This window comes from Coffea arabica, chromosome 9e (assembly GCF_036785885.1).
Source record: "Coffea arabica cultivar ET-39 chromosome 9e, Coffea Arabica ET-39 HiFi, whole genome shotgun sequence".
In the NCBI taxonomy this organism is placed as follows: domain Eukaryota; kingdom Viridiplantae; phylum Streptophyta; class Magnoliopsida; order Gentianales; family Rubiaceae; genus Coffea; species Coffea arabica.
Window position 1 is genome coordinate 1,728,149 of NC_092327.1, and position 13,537 is coordinate 1,741,685.

General features: G+C 37.8%; 1 protein-coding gene, 1 long non-coding RNA gene and 1 other non-coding gene across 6 annotated transcripts; all 3 read left to right on the plus strand.

The window, feature by feature from the left end:
* Positions 1–2,093: 2,093 nt before the first annotated feature.
* On the plus strand, positions 2,094–10,401 carry LOC113709547 (uncharacterized). 3 transcript variants are annotated; one of them, XM_027232334.2, is made up of 10 exons: positions 2,094–2,527; positions 3,554–3,597; positions 4,022–4,124; positions 4,224–4,350; positions 4,845–5,503; positions 5,659–5,944; positions 6,020–6,299; positions 8,093–8,254; positions 8,989–9,447; positions 9,676–10,401. In XM_027232334.2, exons 1-10 carry the CDS (start codon positions 2,281–2,283, stop codon positions 9,958–9,960), a joined length of 2,652 nt encoding a protein of 883 aa, XP_027088135.1. In that variant the 5' UTR covers positions 2,094–2,280; the 3' UTR covers positions 9,961–10,401. The 3 variants fall into 3 exon arrangements, with proteins under 3 accessions (XP_027088135.1, XP_027088136.1, XP_027088134.1); XM_027232335.2 differs by having other exon boundaries at positions 2,135–2,527; positions 4,842–5,503; positions 9,022–9,447; positions 9,676–10,142; XM_027232333.2 differs by having other exon boundaries at positions 2,136–2,527; positions 4,842–5,503.
* Positions 10,402–11,136: 735 nt separating this feature from the next.
* Positions 11,137–11,765, plus strand: LOC140014789 (uncharacterized). 2 transcript variants are annotated; one of them, XR_011821467.1, is made up of 3 exons: positions 11,137–11,277; positions 11,375–11,416; positions 11,627–11,765. It is a non-coding gene; the product is annotated as an uncharacterized lncRNA (long non-coding RNA). The 2 variants fall into 2 exon arrangements; XR_011821466.1 differs by having other exon boundaries at positions 11,375–11,497; positions 11,627–11,764.
* Positions 11,766–13,113: 1,348 nt separating this feature from the next.
* Positions 13,114–13,186, plus strand: TRNAR-UCU (transfer RNA arginine (anticodon UCU)). Its single transcript has one exon. It is a non-coding gene; the product is annotated as a tRNA-Arg (tRNA).
* Positions 13,187–13,537: the final 351 nt, after the last annotated feature.

A 13,537-nucleotide genomic window follows, 5' to 3' on the forward strand; every position in this document is an offset into this window, starting at 1 on the left:
CTAGAATGGAGTAAATTGGAAAAAGTTTCAGGCCTCATCATAAATTACAAATGGAATAGGGACTTGATATTCAAGATTTTCAGCCAAAAAGATGCAAACCACATTTTGAACACTCCAATAAGCTTGGCTGACAGAGAAGTCAACATAATGTGGAGACATTGCAAAAATGGTTAATACACAGTTTCATCTGGTTATAAGGTTTTACAATAAAAAAACAGGAAGAAGAATGAAAGAAGAAGTACAAAAGAGGGATGCAACTACCAACAAACAAACAAAAAATTGTGAAAAGCATTGTGGAAACTACCCATCAAACAAAAATTGAAGATTTTTGTTTGGAAATGCATCAACAATGGGATGCCAGTGAAAAATAAGATCTTCCAAAGAACTCGAAAAGGTGATCAAATATGCTATGGGTGTGGTGAGAATGTAGAGACCATTGAGCATGTGTTGTTGCAATGCAAGAAAGCAAGAGACACCTGGAAATGTGCACTAGTAAACTGGGAAGGCTTGGAAGACCGGATTGGATGCTTCAAACAATGGTGGAATACCATGATGCAAGCAAGGAATAGGCATGGGATTGAGGATCATATATCTCTAACGGTATATGTACTTTGGCAAATTTGGAAAGCTAGAATACAGAGAATCAAGATAGACTCAATCGAGAAGCATAGCAGAAACAATGAGACTCCAAGCCAATAATCAAATGGTACAAATCGACCCTAAAACAGTGATACTGAAGCTGGCAATCCAAAACCAAAATGAATCAAATTTTGTTGGCATTGGAATTGCAGCTTCGAATACACTGGAATAGTGCCTGGCAGCATGGAGTCTAAAGGAAAGGCAAGCAAGCTGCAGGACATTGCTGAAGCTATCAGACTAATGTTTGATCAAAGTAGCAACCAAAGGATGGAGGAAAATCAAGATACTTTTCAATAATAGAAAGCTACTGTTTCAAATTCAAGCTAGGAAATTAGTGGATAATGAGAAAGCAACTATAATGGAGGACATACAAAAAATGGTCTCCTGGTTTCAAATGTGTTCTTTTGATAGGTTAGATCAGGGAACTGATAGCTTATGTCATAGCTTGAGCAAAATTGCTCTACTAAAATTTTGTGACATGGAGTGTTCCTATACTACTCTAGTGTGCTGAGTTGCACTTTTTGTAAAGCTTAGGGCTTTTGCTCCTACATTGTACAATTTTCCTTAAAGATACAAAATCTCCTATCGTTTCGAAAAAAAAAACTATAAGGTTGGACAGAGAGAGAAGAGACAAAAGAAGAGAATTGTGAGAATATGACAAAAAGGATGGTACTGTGGTAAGAGGTGTGAAGATCATAGAAGGCAGCCGATGCCCAACAAGTAGAGGTACAAAGGGATGGAAAGGGTGATGCATCTTACAAAGATTTTTTTCAATCTAAATTAAAGTTTATGAAGAACACTATTCTATAAACACTCAACAATTTTAGGGTTACAAAATGGGAGAAAAAATCTGTCTGAAATCGAGGTAGTTATAATTTATCTATGTTGTATTATAAATTTTGATATATAACATGATACATTGATAAATAGGTTTACAATTGCTCTATCATATAAATCATTATAAATTAAATTATTTTGAATTGAATATTACCCATGCATATCATGGATTAAAATTCTAGTATATCACACTTTCGATAGAAGTTGTCATAAAAAGGAAAAGAAGTTCCTTTTTTAGTATTTTATCACCATTATAATTCTAAAAGTATTTCCTAATTCCCACCTTCCATTACTCTTGCCCTACCCCATTCCCTCTGCCTTTTTCTTTCCAAATATACAAACACAATGTAGTAACCCATACCATACCATATATGAGCTATATTCATCAATCTCTGTAAATACTTAATCCAAACATGATATTTCCATCTCTCCAAAGAAAAATAAAAAAGGAAACCATTTTAATAAACACACACACACATTTCCATAAAACTACAGATACTAAAAAATAATTACCGATGGCTTCAGAGGGTTTTGGTTTCGGAAGCGCCTCTTTCGTAATAGCACTAATAATTAATTAATATAAATAAACACAAAAGTACTGAATAATTAGTGTCTGGATTAGCAGGAGTATATAATTTCTTTTAAGCGTTCCGCGGCCGATTCTTTCACCCCCTTTACTCATTTCTTATTTCTTATACATTATCAGCAAAAGCAAAGCAGGCAGCCTAGCGAGAGACGGCGACGCCGACGGGGAAGTTGAGGGTTTAACTTTGCGATAGATCTGAGGGGACTGACCGGAGAGACATGGGGAGCGGCAGAGGAGGAAGCGGCGCCACCACCGCCACCACCGCCACCAGCACCAAAACTAACAACGGTAATAAGAGTGTTAACAATGGTGGTGCGGGAGGGTTGCAGTCGATTCCGTCGGGGTCTCGGAAAATAGTGCAGAGTTTAAAGGAGATTGTTAACTGCCCTGAAGCTGAGATCTACGCTATGCTTAAAGAATGTAATATGGACCCTAATGAAGCCGTTAACAAACTCCTCTCTCAAGGTCTTGCTTCTTTCTTTTTGTTTTCTGATTTTGTGTCTTTATTTTTTCTAGTTGACTGTAACCCTAGAAAGACTTTTTCTTTTCTTTTTCTTTTGTTTTCACCTTAACGTTTTCTTGTTGTCTATCTTGATTTTCTTTGTTGTGCAGTTGTGCTGTTGTGCACCTGTGATAAATGGTTTTTGGGCTTTTGAAATTTTGTTTTTTGTTCTTGGTCATGAAGTTAGAGGCTTTAAATAAGTAATTCTTCTGTTTGTGACAGAACAAAGATGCCTTTGCTTTGTTTTCTTGGAAATCTGGGATTAGGGTTTGTATTCTGGGGGTTTTATGGGTAAGATTTGACTATTTTGGGTGGAAAGAATAAATTTTGATTATGTTTCTCTTGTCTTTTTGTGCCATTCTTGAATTTCTTGCTTGTCTGTGTGGTTGTATTAGTGAACAAGCTGATAGGATTTTGTAATTTTTCGCGCCAAGTTGGAATATCTGTTTTCTGAGCTAAGTATTTGGTGCAAGTTCTGATTTTTATGGTGGTACGTACATGCAAAAAACATATTACGTTTTTCTTTTATGTTCTTATGTGCACATGCATGTGCATGTGTGGATAAATGTGCTTTTGTGCACCTTACATTTATGCGTCCCAGTTGAGGTTCATGGGAAATTACAGATGTCCACTTTTGGTCATGTTAGGGAACGGAATCTGCATTTTTGTACTTCTGGAAAAGAACCTTCCTTTTCAATTAGAATGAGAAGCAAAGGGTCTTTAAATTCAATGTGCCTTCACAAGATGGGTCAAATTCTGGTATACGTAAATATATGTTCTTGAGAGTTGTCAGTCGTGTCATTTAGCAATATGAAATTTATGTCCTAAATTCTGTGTTGTGTCTGTTGTTTTCATTTTAATGCTTTGGTATTGTTGCTGCTGGTTTGATTTAAATTGTAGATTCTTATTTTAATATCTTTTTGCACAATAATCTTTGGCTGCAAAATAAATTTACTTATTTGTTGTTTTGACTTGTTGTATAATCATAGATCCTTTCCACGAGGTCAAGAGCAAAAGAGAGAAGAAGAAAGAGGTGCATATTTACTGTATTAGTACTTATATAGTTTCTATTATCAATATCATGCTGCATAGTGAAGTCCAGTGAAGTCCCCATTCCTTGGTAATAAAAATTCAAAGATCTATGTACTTTATTATCCTGCTGCGTATGAAAGATGAAGCTTTGATCACCTCCATTCATCTTTTGAAGACAAGGAAAATGTTATTTAGTTGACGATCTTCAACTTCCAGTATAGAACTCATTGTGTGGTCGGAACACCAATATACTTTTGACCCAAGAGTGTCTACCCTTGTGCAGGCGCAATATGCTTTATGCACCTTTATTGTTTCTTTTCCAACTGTAATACTTTAGTTCTAAGGTTAATATAATGTTAACCTCTGCTTTTCTTTTAATCCACTGCTACCTAGCTTTTTGAAAATTTTCATCCATCTTACTATAGGGTAAGGATACGTCTGAATCTAGGCCACGAGGTACAAGTAGCACTTCAAACCGTGGCAGGATTGGTACAGACCGATATCCCAGCCGTGGTGGGAGTTCTGCTGGTGTGTGCATTTGGAATTAAATGCATATTTGGATTCTTAAATTGAAATTTAGCATGTGATGTTGTTAACATGTATTAAAGAGACCATCCTTTTTGGCAGAATCTGGTGCTTTGCATGGTAGACCTGCACACAAGAAGGAAAATGGTCCTAATGCTTACGCAAGTTCTTTATCTTCAACATCTGCAGTGGCAGGAAATAGCACAAGTAGGCGGCCTACGTCCTATAGGTTGGTCCTCGGTTGTGTTGCTTTAGTCTTTCTGAATAATGGGTTTGAATTGTAGCAAACTGCCGTTAGCCGATCTATGGATCCTTACCCTGCTTATGTATGTGCTGTAGTTTTGAGAAAAACAGGCCTAGAATCATGAATTAGTTTACTTACTCTTTCTGTACATACTTATAATGGGAAGCATTACTGGAATTTGCTTTGTCCTTGTCATTTGGACTTTGTAAATCATTGCTTCCTATATACATTTACGAGACAGTTTTAATTGATCTTGATCTGCAGCTGTTTACATCCGTTCATTTATCCAAGAAACTCAAGCTATTAGAACAAACTTTTATGGCCATAAATAGGAGCTTTATGGATCATGGAAGTTCTTCAAAGTTATATAAAAGCATTAGATGGGAAAATTTAACTTTTATTCTGCTGTTTAGACTGACTTGTTCCCCCCACACCCCCAACCTCTTCTTTGGCTGCTGTCTTCTGTGACTACATAGCAGTGATGCTGCTGCTGCTGCTGCTGCTGCCAGTGCCACTGCCACTGAAGTTAAAGGGCCAGCCTTAGGTATGCTTGATAGTGCCTCATTAGTCTCACAACCATCTGGATATCAACCTACCTGGGTGGGAGCTCCTGGTCAAATATCAATGGCAGACATTGTGAAGATGGGTAAGCCACAGAGCAAAGCATCAAGTACATCTCATAATGTTAATCACCAGCATATTCAGGGGTCATCATCCACTGCATATCAAAATTTGCGGTTCCCTGAAGATCATGCTTCCAAAGTTCCAGTGGAACACCTTGAGCCAGATGTTTCTTCTGCTCAGCATGCTTCCATGGATGATGAGTGGCCTTCAATTGAGCAGCCAGTACCTACTAGTCTGCCATCTGTTTCTAAGCCTCTTGTAGATCATGAGCTGCATCCAGATTCTTCCAACTTACCCTTTGATACGATCAATATAGACTCGGGAGCAGATGAGGTTCAGGCAATTGAGGATGGCAGTGTTGAAGATCATGAAGCAAACCATGTTGGGCTTCCTACCATCTCCAGTAGAAAGCTCCAGGAGGATAATTCTGGGAGTGCATCTCTTTTTGATAATGATTTGTACAGAAACAGGGGTTCCTATCAACCTCAAAATCACACTTATGATCTTCAGGGAGGTGGGTTTTGGGTTCTCTTTTAGGAAACAACAGTTTTATTTTATTCTTTTGCTTCTGAAAGTTTTGTATTGTTCTTTCGATTGAACTCTAGATCTTCAGAGCAATTGGTTTTTTTATTAGTATCACTTCAATGACTTCATATTGTACTGTTGCAGTTGAGGATGGTGGTATGTCAGTGTCCTCGGTGACGGCTAACTTGCAGGAATTAAGTTTGCAAAAGGAGGACCGAGAGTTGACAGTTGAGAGAGATGGCCCTTCTGTGGTAATTCCTGATCACCTCCAAGTTCAGTCTGCAGATTGCTCGCACTTGAGCTTTGGGAGCTTCGGATCTGGCATCGGTGCTTCTTTTTCTGGGCCTTCGGCATCGATACCTGTGAAAACTAATTTGGAAGAGGCTCCTACAGAGGCAGATGGTTCATCTGTTGGGCACACAGAAACTAGGTATACCATCCTAATTTTTTGAATTACTTTTATAAGAAAATTTGTTTTTTTCATTTTCATGATAATTCTCTGCAGAAACTCTGAGTATTATGGTGATGAGTCGCTGAGAAATGCCTCAGATGGTAATTTGTTCCATAGAACTGGTGCAAGTACTGGGAGTTATGATTCATCTTCTGCTTCACAACCTGAACCGTTAAAAGTTGAAAGTCTTGATGTTGAGCGTGGAAATCAGTATGCCTTCCCTTCATCTACACCTGGCTATAGTTTTGAAAATCCCCAACAGTTGAACATTGGATTCAGTGAATCTCAGACAAGCTCCCAGATGCAAAATCTTTCTCCCTTTGCAAATGTGATGGTAAAAATATTACTATGTTCTTCAGTCAAGTACTATCATTGTTGCTTGGATGCCAATGTAGAGGCCGTTTCTTAGGAATTATGGTTTGAGGATGTCATGCCTGATTCCTGAAGAATAAAGTTTTGATAACTCTAAGCTACAAGAGCTCTATGAACAATCATAAGAGGGGACTTTTGCGAAATGTTATCCCCCATAACATCCCCCCCCCCCGGCGGAGGGAGTTGGAGCTCATAATTTATTCTTAGAATGAAATACTGTATATGTTTGAGCTAGTGACAGAATTTTTATTAATATTGTAATTCATGTATAAAAGTCAAATCAATCTTTCATTTGAAGATAGGAATATGACATAAATTTACTGTGTGCACTGGAGAAACAGTAGGGAAATCTTCTTTTTTGAGAGCATGGAGACAAATCAACCCCATAGGTACAGTGAAGAATAGAAGACATTAGGATGACGGGGTGGTAAAGCTGAAAAGATACATGAATGGAAAATGCTAATGCTAGTTATCAAGCTAGTCACAGAAATATTCTAATGTCATCTGAACCTAAAATCTTCAACTTTTTGCTCTTTGGTGGTTCAGTTTATGTTGTCATCTCTGCGATGCCATCATTATCTTGGGAAACAGAGAATTAAAAGTTATCAAAACTCGGATCTTGTCAAGTTGGACATTACAAAATTACTAGGATATTAGGTAATGAATAATGTTGCCATATGAGGGAGATGTGCTTATGAAGTTGAGCTTTTCTCACACTTAGATGCTGAATCTTAGTAAATAAGAAACTTATACATTCTGTAAGTCAACCTTTTTGCAGTTAGATGCAGTGGTTTACTGGTTTTGTTTGAAACTTGTATGAGTCTCCTGTTTCGATCCAGCCATATGATTTGATTGGTTGCATTTGTAATGCATAATAATTATAGAGAAAACTAAAACGTTTTACACTGTAATATCACCTTATATTGTAATATTGCCTTTCCTCATATTGAATATCTGGCTTTGAGTGCTTGGATGTTCTGAAATCGAATTGGATATTCAAGTTTTTTGCAGTCTCTTGTTCTTTCTTTGGTAGGATATATGCTGCATTTAGAAAATATTTTGGAGCCTTCACTTTCAGTTAATTTTTTTGATATTTTTCCAATGAATGAATTTGGCTTGTGTTTAACTTGAGGATTGCATAATTGGACGTGTTTTGGTCTTAGTAAATATATGTTGCGCCTATTAGAACTAATGACAGATGTGGAAGTTGGAATATGGTTTGCGAGATGAAAACTTGGCTGTAATTGGATGGTGAATTTTGTGACATTATTATCATCATAGTCCAAGAGTATATTATGAACCTTTATTTAGTTACCCAGGGGGATTCTCAATAAACTTCTGCCCTTTTTTATTCATCTGATTTGGTGCAGAAATAATTTTGTTGTATCACTGCACGGCTAATAGCTTTTTTCTCCATACCAGTAAAATGACAATGTTATAAAGTTGTGTTTGTTATGTTTACAACGGGCTCCTTGTATCTGGATTGGGAGCTTTATTAATGCTTATTCTAAGTTGCAAACCATCACTGAAATTTCCTTGTTGAGATGTTATTCAATAGATGCAAAAAGCTTTTGTGGAAAGGAATATTATGTTCATTTTATCTTGTTATCTATGCTTGTGTGATTATGTGACTGTTAAAAGTCTGCTGCTTTTGCATCTGACATGTTTTCTTCCGTTTTATTTTTGAGTTGGTGCATTTTTGAAGTAAATAATAGTTCTTGCCGTGGTTTGTGAGTACCTGTACCTTTGTTACAGCCATCATATACGAATTCGTTGCCAAACACGCTTCTGGCAGCAAGTGTTCCTTCAGGTAGAGAATCTGATCTTCCATACCCATTTCCTGTGACACAATCGATGGGTACAAAGTATGGAAATTCAGTATCTTCCATTGGTGGTCCGTCCATATCCATGGCTGAGGTTAGTCACTAGCAAAAGGTTGCTTGTATTTCATTGCTTTAAGCTTTATTTAATTCATGATGGTGATTTGCCTTTCTAATTTATATTTGTGCAAAATTGGTTTTCTTTTTGGCCCCCTAATTTGAAATGGAGAAGTGAGCACTTTTCCTTTATATGGTCGCCTTTTTTGGGAAAACAATAACAAGGTTGAAACTTTGTTGATACTGTGGAATTCTAGATTCTTGTCCATTTTGTGGGTTGATTGGCTTTAAAAATCACTTTGTTCAAGTTTCATGTCTGTAAATTACAATTTCTTTATTGTTTGTTCATCCTATTGCTGATTTCTCACCTCTTACCTAATTTCCTGCTCAGTCTAATCGACAGCTGTCCTTTGGACTTAATCAACTTTGTCCATACATTTTCCGAAACATCTACTCTTTAAATTTATAATGATAATGATAACTCAACCTTCTGTTGGATTTTACATGATAACTCAACCTTCTGTTGGATTTTATGTGATAACTCAGCCTTCCAATTGTTGCTACGATTTTCTCACAATTTATTGTCATTATCTATTTGAATAAGTGATAGTAATGCTTATGTTTATGTTTGAATTTTTTTGCTCACAATGCTACTTGAAAAGGCTGGGTATATTATTATGAAATCTAGATCTTGCAAATATTAGATTATTCACAGTTTGTTTCCTTATGCTAGTATCCTTTCTATATTATTATTTATGTTGAATCTGCTTACAGGCAGTAAAGAATGTTGGTTTTTCATCAACGCAGCTGACACCGCAAACAATATCTGGAACTAGTGTTGCTACAGGACCTGCTCTTCCTCAACACCTTGCTGCACATCCATATTCCCAGCCTACTCTTCCATTGGGACCCTTTGCCAACATGATTGGCTACCCATTCTTGCCTCAGAGCTATGCATACATGCCTTCTTTCCAACAAGCATTTGCTGGCAACAGCACATACCATCAGTCTCTAGCAGCAGTACTTCCTCAGTATAAGAACAGTGTCTCTGTCAGCAGTTTGCCTCAATCAGCTGCTGTTGCTTCTGGCTATGGTGCCTTTGGGAGTTCAACAACTGTTCCTGGAAACTTCACAATGAATCAGCCTGCTGCCCCTTCTGGCACAAATTTAGGCTATGATGATGTTTTGAGTGCTCAGTACAAGGATAGTAATCATTTAATCTCTCTTCAGCAGGTATGCCTTTTTTTTTTGTAACTGTATTTTCCATGTGTTTGAGCATCCTGGATGGTATAGCATTTTTGTTAAAATGGAGAAGTAATTTTCTGCATGTAAGCTCATGCAACTATGTGATTTCATGAGGCTACTGAGAATTAATTCTTTTTGTTTGTCTTGTAGTCTTTCTGTTTGGTACCGTATTTTACTCTCTGAGACTCATATCTAGCATTATTTGTCATTCTTCAGAGTGACAGCTCAGGTATGTGGCTGCATGGACCTGGTTCTAGAACAATGTCCGCTGTTCCTGCTAGCACATATTACAGTTTTCAGGGACAAAATCAACAACCAGGTGGATTTAGGCAAGGTCAGCAGCCATCACAGAATTATGGATCTCTTGGATACCCCAACTTTTACCATTCTCAGACTGGGATGTCACTAGACCATCAACAACAAAATCCTAGAGATGGTTCCCTTGGCGGCTCCCAAGGCCAACCTAAGCAGTCCCAACAGATATGGCAAAACAGTTACTGATCTGCTTACCTCATGGTTTGTCAGGGTCTCATAACGAGTGTGAAAATGGTCTTTCTAGTGGTCATGCAGATGAATGAATTCAGATCATGATATCCCCTGAAACAGGACATGAATGGCAGCTGCTCCATGCCCTTGAGGTTGTATTTTACATATCTATCATCAGCCAATGTAACGTAGGAAAACATGCTAATTTGGTGTTAGTGGACCCCTGTCATCCACGTCGCCTGCTTATGTGATCTTTTTTCTTCTTCTTTTTTTTTTTTTTTTTTCCTTATCGTAATTTTATCCCTCGCTATGAGCAGAATATGGTTTCTGTTTGCTCGAGTGACTTTTGGTGTTAATGATAGCCTGATTGCCTAACCGTTTTAACCCATGTACTAGCTACTAATTGAACTTAATATCAAGCCTTCCTTTCTATTGGAAGGCTGTAATGCTCTTGTAGATGGTGTGGTTTATAGTTTGCCTGTGATTTTCAATTGATGCTTCGGCCTCCATGGTATCTTTTCCAGATATTGGCCTCTATGGATAGTTGATACGGAAGCTCTCTGCCTGAGAATGGCTTTCATCTGTCTTTTGACTGTTATTAAATTCGTGTTACTACAGCTTTTAGCAGATTGCCTCGGTATGTTTAAATTCCAGCTCCAGCAATAACCAGAATAACTGGAATTGATTCTTCCAGGAACCATTGAGTTATGTCAAAAACTTGAATTTGTTAACGGTAAACACTTTATGTCAAGTTGAAGCGTCATAGGTAACCAAAAACCTAACAAAGATAATATGCACACGCAACTACGTGGTGGCCGGACTTGGAAGATCAATAGCAAGATTTGGTACAGTTGAGCACGGATGTTCACATTATATGTGATTCTTGATTTTAGAAAAGATGGCGTTTGTTCAGACATAAAATCATAGGGAAAATCGCCAATTTAGTCCCTAAACATTTTCACTAACGCCAATTTGGTCTCTTAAAGTTTTTTACTATGAAATTAGTCCTCAAAGTAAAATATATACGCCAATTAAGGACCTACGTCGTAGCGCCGCCGCAAACTTGTCTCTTATTGAAGTAGACGGCGGTCCATTCAGGCGCTTTTTGGACACTTCATGCCGTGAATTCTTAGAAGCTTGAGAAGAAGCCATGGGAAGTCATATGAGTAAGAAGCCTGGTGAAATTGCGAAATTTGGGCTTGAGAAGCCCCGTGAAATTTGGGCAACTGGATATTCAAGAGGAATTGGAGTTGTTTTCAGAAGAATTCTTTGGACTGGGATTTGAGTTTCCTTAGAAATCTGATTTTTCTGTCTGATCCTGAAGCTTTGGAGGTTAGTGATGGTATTGGAAATTTGATTTTCGTGGATTTTCTTGTATGAATCTTTGGCAATTTAAGCTTGTCTTTTTTGGCTGAATTTTGTTCGACAGGGGAGATAGCAGGAATTTTTAAGTCGGAAGATCAGTTTCTGGGTTGGTGAAGATTGGATTTGGAATTCTTTTTTTTTTGTTTAATATGGTAAATCACAGATCACCATAGATTCATAAATCTAGGTATAATCAAAGGCGTATTTACATCTCCAAGTTCTTAAAAAACAAATAAATCAGAAGATCAACATTTGATAATCACAGCCGATGACGATGACGATGATATTTATGATCTTTAGTCTTCGTTCTTAATAGGATCTTCATAGTTGGGATCATTTACGTCGACAACTTCTTTGTGGATCCGTCCTAGCTCAGCATCGGAGTAACCATCACCAGACCACGTGAACTTGCCGCCATGGCCACCTTTCTTCGGCGATCCATTCATGCTTGTACCCGATTTCCTGTCTCTCCTGATCTCCTGACCGTTGCCGGCCTTCGCATTTGTCTTGGAGCTTTTGCCGGAATTTCTCATCTGTCTCTCTCCGCCCGTGGGTCTTCTGTAGGTACTCTATCAATTGAAGCGAGTGGATTTGGAATTCAGACAGAGGATTAAAGCTCTGATTTACTTGAAACAGTTCCTAATTCTGAGGACTAAAGACGATCAGAACCATTGTTGATTCTCGGTTGTTGATATGAGTTTTCAGATGGAAGCCTTTTTTTTTTCTTTTGGGATTTTTCCCCGCCTTTTATGTTTACAATCCAATTGAATTACTCAGAGATTTGTTCCAATGAACTTACCCTGTTATGAAAGGTAAAAAAATCTTCTTCATATGCTGTTTCTCCCAGAAAAATTTCAGTTTCTATTTTTGCAAGAGAAACAACTGGATTAGAAGCTTAGTCTTTCAAATTTGGTGACTAATCTAGTTGCCCAGTTGCCCAAAAATTAGAAGCCATGGCCTTTAATCCAGTTGTCAAGCCTGGTGAAATTTCCCATGCCCAAATTCTGATGCTTGAGAAGCAGCAAATGCGAAAGACTAAGCTTGATAAAAAGCTTAAGTACATGATGTACATCCATGCTTGGAGAAAATTGTCGAGCATTATCTTTGTTGCCGCATTTGCTGCTGTTCTTATATGTTCACTGATGGCTGCTGCTATGGCTGCTCCTCCTGTTGCGGCCGCCCTTGCTGCTGCTACTTCCATCCCTCTGGGATCAATGGGGAAGTGGATTGATTCTCTTCTGCATAGCTATGAAAATGCTGTCAAAGGACAGAAGGAGATCATGAGCTCAATTCAAGATAGAAAATTGGTTTGCGTCCAACATATGCCAAAATTAGGAAAGCTTCTGAGAGAGTGCATGAAATGCCCAAAAAGCCCCTGAATGGACCGCCGTCTACTTCAATAAGAGACAAGTTTGCGGCGGCGCTGCGACGTAGGTCCTTAATTGGCGTATATATTTTACTTTGAGGACTAATTTCATAGTAAAAAACTTTAAGGGACCAAATTGGCGATTTTCCCAAAATCATAAATTCAGATACAGATCTTGAATTTAGCAAAGGTTAGAATGATCATTCGGTCATAGAAAAATGATCGATTCTAAAATAGCCACTTTGGTTGGTAACTTGGGGCAACAATCTCTGCTCATAAAGTGTTCCAACACCACTTTATACTGTGTTTCGTGCAATGATGCATCTCATAGATGATTTCAAATAGTTGGATTATTATATCTAGTCCTGTCAGGTTGCCAGGCACCCAGACGGCTGTTATAGTTGAGGAATGATATTTCAGCAAGTCATTGATAGATGGCGCCCATGGCCTAATGGATAAGGCGCCTGACTTCTAATCAGGCGATTGTGGGTTCGAGTCCCACTGGGCGTGCGCGGTTTTTTTGTTTCCAAAATTATGAACGGAATTATTGAATTGACTAGTTTTGCATTGGTTTTTCTTTCGCAAAATTATTACACTCTAATATTAGCGAAGTCAACCTTAATTTGACCTGTTTGGGTTACTTACAAGAATATTGACCTTTTATTCGTAATTACAAAAAATAGAGATTTTTATATAGAGGTCGATTTTAAATATTCAGAATCAAAACTCAGGAAACACATACGAAACAAAAGGCGCATTGCATTGTTTCAAAATTTCAGTGACTCAAAAATAAAATACCGCACATACTGAAGAGAAATCCATCTAAAAGCAAAATTACATATCACTCTTTTAAGCACATGA

Bases quoted from the DNA above. Each gene is read 5' to 3' on its own strand.
- LOC113709547 (XM_027232333.2), top strand. From the start codon at position 2,281: ATGGGGAGCGGCAGAGGAGGAAGCGGCGCCACCACCGCCACCACCGCC. The intron at 5,504-5,658 runs GTGGGTTTTGGG...GTACTGTTGCAG, and splicing joins CACTTATGATCTTCAGGGAG to TTGAGGATGGTGGTATGTCA. The intron at 8,255-8,988 runs GTTAGTCACTAG...ATCTGCTTACAG, and splicing joins CGTCCATATCCATGGCTGAG to GCAGTAAAGAATGTTGGTTT.